The 7,213-nt window shown below is 52.9% G+C and overlaps 1 protein-coding gene across 1 annotated transcript; it reads right to left on the minus strand.

The window, feature by feature from the left end:
* Positions 1–1,493: 1,493 nt before the first annotated feature.
* On the minus strand, positions 1,494–6,741 carry LOC310650462 (uncharacterized protein). The gene is made up of 4 exons (XM_083380016.1): positions 6,172–6,741; positions 4,594–4,659; positions 3,140–3,214; positions 1,494–1,881 (listed from the first exon to the last, which is right to left on the minus strand). The coding sequence occupies exons 1-4, from the start codon at positions 6,340–6,342 to the stop codon at positions 1,603–1,605; spliced, it is 591 nt and encodes a 196-aa protein (XP_083236142.1). The 5' UTR covers positions 6,343–6,741; the 3' UTR covers positions 1,494–1,602.
* Between the last annotated feature and the right edge of the window lie 472 nt (positions 6,742–7,213).

Genomic DNA, 7,213 nt, shown 5'->3' on the forward strand with positions numbered 1-7,213 from the left:
CTGGGGTTGTCTCAGAAAGCGGGGTGGGGGGGTCCATTGGCCCCCGTTTCTCTGGCCGGGTGGGGGCCGCCTCCTTCCCTCTTCTCGGGGGGGGGCATCTGCGGGGGGGGGAGAGAAATCAAAAGGAGGGAGGGGGTGAGATGCTTGTATTTTCCCGCCAGGAAAATTTGCTCCCCGGCAAAGGATTCATTCCCAACGGGAGAAAAACACGGGATATCAAAAGGAGGGCAAACAACCCATCCCGGCAGCACTGATGACGTCCCCTAGTTGGGTCATGAGACGTCTGCAAGGAGACAACCCAGCTTCGACAGCAGCGAGGATCCCCACAGTCAGTCCTTCCTTCCTTCCTTCCTTCCTTCCTTCCTTCCTTCCTTCCTTCCTTCCTTCCTTCCTTCCTTCCTTCCTTCCTTTCTTCCTTCCTTCCTTCCTCCCCCTCTCTGCAACCCCCTCTTCCTCCTAGCACTGAGGATGTCACCTAGTTGGGTCATGAGACGTCTGCAAGGAGACCACCCAGCTTGGACAGCAGCGAGGGTCCCCACAGTCCTTCCTTCCTTCCTTCCTTCCTTCCTTCCTTCCTTCCTTCCTTCCTTCCTTCCTTCCTTCCTCCTCCTCCCCCTCTCTCTGCAACCCCCTCTTCCTCCTAGCACTGAGGATGTCACCTAGTTGGGTCATGAGACGTCTGCAAGAAAACCACCCAGCTTGGACAGCAGCGAGGATCCCCACAGTCCTTCCTTCCTTCCTTCCTTCCTTCCTTCCTTCCTTCCTTCCTTCCTTCCTTCCTTCCTTCCTCCTCCTCCCCCTCTCTCTGCAACCCCTTCTCCCTCCTAGCACTGAGGATGTCACCTAGTTGGGTCATGAGACGTCTGCAAGAAAACCACCCAGCTTGGATAGCAGCAAGGATCCCCACAGTCCTTCTTTCCTTCCTTCCTTCCTTCCTTCCTTCCTTCCTTCCTTCCTTCCTTCCTTCCTTCCTTCCTTCCTCCTCCTCCTCCTCCTCCCCCTCTCTCTGCAACCCCTTCTCCCTCCTAGCACTGAGGATGTCACCTAGTTGGGTCATGAGACGTCTGCAAGAAAACCAGCTGGTCATTTGCCTTCTTTCGGAGAGTCGTTGAGGCCACTTGGAGGTTTATCTGTGTCCTCAGGGTCACCTGAGCGGCGCAAATGGGTGTGGAGACTTCCTGGAACTACTGAAAAGAGCGGTCTACAACACACCCGTTTGCGCCACTCGGGTGACCCCGAGGCCGCTGATAACATCTCCGAGTGGCCTCAACGGCTCTCTCAAAGAAGGCAAACGACCGGCTCTCTGCAAGGAGTATAAATCCTTCCATTTCGCACCATCCGGTCAGACGCCAGATTTACGGGAGGTGTGAAGAGGCTGGCCTCTCCGTCCAAACGGGGGGGGGGGGGCGATCCGCTTTTTAAACGCACAACACACACACACACAGGGGCGCATCTAAAGGAAGAAAGAAAGAGCATGTTTTTCCAGTCTTTTCCTTTTATTGCATTTTTTTTCTTCGGGGTTAATTTCACACATGAGATGGGTCAAGAGGCTCCTTGGGGTTCACCTTGGATTGGGGGACCCCAGGAGGTGAGATGGGGGGGCTAATCCCCTTCGCTCGAGCGTTCCTCCGACTCTGAGAAGCTCTGGCTCGAAGTCCCGTTGTGGGTCTCCTGTCCGGGTGGAGCCACCAAAGTCCCGTTGTGGGTCTCCTGTCCGGGTGGAGCCACCAAAGTCCCGTTGTGGGTCTCCTGTCCGGGTGGAGCCACAATGGTCAACCAGGAATAACAACCTCGGCAGGTGGGCCTGGGGCCAATCCGCTTCCTCCCTCGGCGCGGGATCAAGGATTCCCGTTTGGTCCTCACGTACAGCCTTGTCTCAAGCTGCAGGGGAAAAAGACAGCTGGCTGGGGGATTCTGGGAGGGGAAGCCCTCCCGTCTTAAAGCATGCCGGCTGGGGGATTCTGGGAGGGGAAGTCCTCCCCTCTTAAGGCATGCCGGCTGGGGAATTCTGGGAGTTGAAGTCCAGCCCTATTAAAGCATGATGACTGGGGGATTCTGGCAGTGGAAATCCTCCCCTCTTAAAGGATCCCGGCTGGGGGATTCTGGGAGTTGAAGTCCTCCCCTCTTAAGGCATGCCGGCTGGGGAATTCTGGGAGTTGAAGTCCAGCCCTATTAAAGCATGATGATTGGGGGATTCTGGGAGTTGAAGTCCTCCACTCTTAAAGCATGCTGGGTAGGGAATTCTGGGAGTTGAAGTCCTCCCCTCTTAAAGCATGCTGGCTGGGGAATTCTGGGAGTTGAAGTCCAGCCCTATTAAAGCATGATGACTGGGGGATTCTGGCAGTGGAAATCCTCCCCTCTTAAAGGATCCCGGCTGGGGGATTCTGGGAGTTGAAGTCCTCCCCTCTTAAGGCATGCCGGCTGGGGAATTCTGGGAGTTGAAGTCCAGCCCTATTAAAGCATGATGACTGGGGAATTCTGGGAGTTGAAGTCCTCCACTCTTAAAGCATGCTGGGTAGGGAATTCTGGGAGTTGAAGTCCTCCCCTCTTAAAGCATGCTGGCTGGGGAATTCTGGGAGTTGAAGTCCAGCCCTATTAAAGCATGATGACTGGGAAATTCTGGGAGTTGAAGTCCTCCACTCTTAAAGCATGCTGGCTAGGGGATTCTGGGAGTGAAAGTCCTCCCCTCTTAAAGCAGGCCGGCTGGGGGATTCTGGGAATCAAAGTCCTCCCCTCTTAAAGCAGGCCGGCTGGGGGATTCTGGGAATCGAACTCCTCCCCTCTTAAAGCAGGCCAGCTGGAGGGCTCCAAAGAACGGCTTCCAAAGAACTGATGATTCTCAACCTCCGCGAGGTTGAGACGGGGTAGACTTCTACTCCCCAGAATTCCACGCGGGTCGTCAAAGACGGTCAAAGACGGTGGCTCGAGCAGGGGGTTGGACTAGACGACCTCCGAGGTCCCTTCCGGCGCCGAGTTTCTAGGATGACCCTTCCCTTCCTCCACTCATGTTCACACCTACTCGTAAGAAAGGGCCTTAGGGAGAGTGACCACGTCCCAAGAGTAGGGTTGGGGCAGAGCGGAGGAACCCTTCAAATTCTCCCCCACCCTCCCCTTCCAGCTCCTCCACCGCGCAACGTACCAACTTGCCAAATTCCAGGGTTGGCTGGGTGAAAGCCTCCGTTTGGTTGAAAATGGCCGCCTCCGGCTCTCCACCCTGCAGAAAGCGAAAGGGACGTTAAGAGAGCTGAGGAGGCTCGTGGGAATGCCCTCTGTTCTGTTCTCTTCGGTTGCGTTCTGTCCCGTTCTGTACCATCTCATCATCTGTTCCCCTCTGCTTCCAACCAATCGTCCCTCCGTCTACTATCTCTGTGGCCATCCGTATCTGTCTCTCTCTCCGTCGCTCGCTTGCTCGCTCGACCTGGTCAATCTACCTCCCTCCGTCATCTTTTTCTTTCTTTCTTCTTTCCGTCTATCGTTTATCTATCTCCATCGTCTATCTATCCATTTATCTCCATCCATCCTTTCTTTTTCTTTCTTTCTATTTCCATCCATCATGTATCTGTCAGTCTATCTCCCTCCCTCCATCATCTCTCTATCGCTCTCTCCATCCATTTCTTTCTTCCTTCTTCTTTTTCTTTCTCTTTCGTTCTATCTATCTATCATCTATCTATATGTCCGTCTCTTCATCCATCCATCATCTCTATCTCTTTCTCCATCCCTTCCTTCCTTCCTTCCTTCCTTTTCTTTCTTTTTCTTTCTTTCTTTTTTATTTCTTCTTTCTTTCTTTCTTTCTCTTTTTTTCTTTCTTTCTTCTTTCTTTCTTTCTTTTTCTTTTTCTTTCTTTTTCTCTTTATTTCTATCTATATCTATCTATCTATCTATCATCTATCTATCTATCTATCTATCTATCTATCTATCTATCTATCTATCATCTATGTCATTCTCTTCATCCATCCATCATCTCTATCTCTTTCTCCATCCCTTCCTATCCTTCCTTCCTTCCCTTTCTTTCTCTTTCTTTTTCTTTCTTTCTTTCTCTTTTCCTTTATTTCTATTTCTATCTATCTATCATCTCTATCATCTATCTATGTCAGTCTCTTCATCCATCCATCATCTCTCTTTTCTCCATCTCTTCCTTCCTTCCTTCCTTCCTTCCTTCCTTCCTTCCTTCCTTCCTTCCTTCCTCCTTCCTTCTCTTTCTTTCTTTCTCTTTCTTTCATTCTTTCTTTTTCTTTCTTTTTCTCTTTTTCTTTATTTCTATATCTATCTATCTATCAATCTATCTATCTATCTATCTATCTATCTATCTATCTATCTATCTATCTATCTTTCTCTCTCTCTCTCTCTCTCTCTCTCTCTCTCTCTCTCTATCTCTATCTCCATCATCTGTCTGCCTATCTCCATCCATCCATCCATCTCTCTCTCTCCATCTCTCTACCTCCAATCATCTAATCTAATCTAATCTAATCTAATCTAATCTAATCTAATCTAATCTAATCTAATCTAATCTAATCTAATCTAATCTAATCTAATCTAATCTAATCTAATCTAAATGTCCTTTCCATTGCAGGCTCTGGCGACGTCTGCACTTACCAGCCTCAGCACCGAGAACCCGCCGGGCTGAAAGGTGCCATTCAAACACGTCCTGCACTTTCGCTTCTGCGGGTGGAGAGGAGGAGAAAGTCAGGCTCACATGCTCGTCTGAAAGGGTGGGTCTCCTCGCTCGAGCAAGGGGGTTGGACTAGATGACCGCCCGAGATCCCTCCCAGCTCCGTCCGTCCTCGGATTCTGTCAGGGTCTCCTGCAAGGAGGAGGGGGTTGGACTAGAGGATCTCCAGGATCCCTCCCAGCTCTACCCTTCTATGATTCTGGAAGGGACCCTGGAGGTCATCTAGTCCATCCCTCTGCTCGAGCTTGAGACCCTTACAGAATGACAAGAGCTGGAAGGGACCTTGGAGGTCATCTAGTCTGACCCCCCGCTTGAACAGGAGACCCTTACAGAATGACAGAGCTGGAAGGGACCCTGGAGGTCATCTAGTCCGACCCCCCGCTTGAGCAGGAGACCCTTACAGAATGACAGAGCTGGGAGGGACCCTGGAGGTCATCTAGTCCATCCCTCTGCTCGAGCTTGAGACCCTTACAGAATGACAGAGCTGGAAGGGACCCTGGAGGTCATCTAGTCCATCCCTCTGCTCGAGCTTGAGACCCTTACAGAATGACAGAGCTGGGAGGGACCTCGGAGGTCATTTAGTCCGACCCCCCGCTTGAGCAGGAGACCCTTACAGAATGACAGAGCTGGAAGGGACCCTGGAGGTCATCTAGTCTGACCCCCCGCTTGAGCAGGAGACCCTTACAGAATGGCAGAGCTGGGAGGGACCTCGGAGGTCATCTAGTCTGACCCCCCGCTTGAGCAGGAGACCCTTACAGAATGACAGAGCTGGAAGGGACCCTGGAGGTCATCTAGTCTGACCCCCCGCTTGAGCAGGAGACCCTTACAGAATGACAGAGCTGGGAGGGACCTCGGAGGTCATCTAGTCTGACCCCCCGCTTGAGCAGGAGACCCTTACAGAATGACAGAGCTGGAAGGGACCCCGGAGGTCATCTAGTCCAACCCTCCACTCAAGCTTGAGACCCTTACAGAATGACAGAGCTGGAAGGGACCTTGGAGGTCATCTAGTCCGACCCCCCGCTTGAGCAGGAGACCCTTACAGAATGACAGAGCTGGGAGGGACCTCGGAGGTCATCTAGTCTGACTCCCCGCTTGAGCAGGAGACCCTTACAGAATGACAGAGCTGGGAGGGACCCTGGAGGTCATCTAGTCCAACCCTCTGCTCGAGCTTGAGACCCTTACAGAATGACAGAGCTGCTAGGGACTCTGGAGGTCATCTAGTCCATCCCTCTGCTCGAGCTTGAGACCCTTACAGAATGACAGAGCTGGGAGGGACTCTGGAGGTCATCTAGTCCATCCCTCTGCTCGAGCTTGAGACCGTTAGAGAATGACAGAGCTGGAAGGGACCCTGGAGGTCATCTAATCCAACCCCCTGCTCGAGCAGGAGACAGCGCCCACCCCTGGATCCGAAGGATCGTCTGATCGCTCGTCTCCACTTAAACCCCTCTGGCCTTCTCATCCCCCCTTTGGACACCCACACCCACCCCGCCAAGGACGCTCACCTTCTTCACCTGGGCAGCCGTCGCCCCCAAAGCTAAGAGGACGCCCAAGATCAGCCAAAGGTGCTTCATGCTCGGTGTTGTTTCTCTGCTCTTTGACCTGGGAAGCGAGCGGTGACTCCGATCCCATGACTCGGTCCCTCCCCTGAGCTGCCTCCAATCGCTTCCTCCCATCGACCGGAATCTGGCTGGAAGGAGAGTTGTTTACCGGCCGGGATGGTCACCAGAGAGCGACGCAAGAAGGGAACGGTGGCCGCTCGGTCAAAGAAAAAAATGGGATCCCGTTTCTCCTCCACCGTTCGTTCTTCTGCAGATGCGAACAGAAGACCGGATCACTGAAGACGAGAGTGGGAAGGGTCCTCGGAGGCCATCTAGCCCAACCCTCTGCTCGAACAGGGAGATCCTTACAGAGTGACAGAGGGGGAAGGGACCTTCGAGGTCTTCTAGCCCAACCCCCTCCTCCAGCAGGAAACCATTACACAGAATGAGAGAGTGGGAAGGGGACCTTAGAGGTCATCTAGTCCAACCCCCTGCTGCAGAAGGAGAGCCTTCTCTCCTCTTCCTCCGAATGACAGAGTTGGGAGGGACCTCAGAGGTCTTCTAGTCCAGCCCCCCTGCTCGAATAGGAGACCTTTCCAGAAGTAAAGAATCAGAGAGCTGGATGGGATCCTGGAGGTCATGTAGTCCAGCCCCTCACTCAAGCAGGGTCTCTCCTGCTGGAGCAGGGGGCTGGAGTAGGTGACCCCCAGGGTCCCTCCCAATCCTCGTGATTCAGAGGTGGAGGAGAATAGGGTCTCTTCCTGGAGCAGGGGGTTGGACTAGATGACCTCCAAGCTCCCTCTCTAGAAGACCTCTAAGGTCCCTTCCAACTCTCATTCTGTAAGGATTTCCTGTTCGAGCCGGGGGTTGGGCTAGATGACCTCCGAGGTCCCTTCCAACTCTCATTCTGTAAGGATCTCCTGTTCGCGCCGGGGGTTGGGCTAGATGACCTCCGAGGTCCCTTCCAACTCTCATTCTGCAAGGATCTCCTGTTCGAGCCAGGGGT

Source organism: Vipera ursinii (genome assembly GCF_947247035.1).
Source record: "Vipera ursinii genome assembly, contig: SUPER_Z_unloc_1, whole genome shotgun sequence".
NCBI lineage: Eukaryota > Metazoa > Chordata > Lepidosauria > Squamata > Viperidae > Vipera > Vipera ursinii.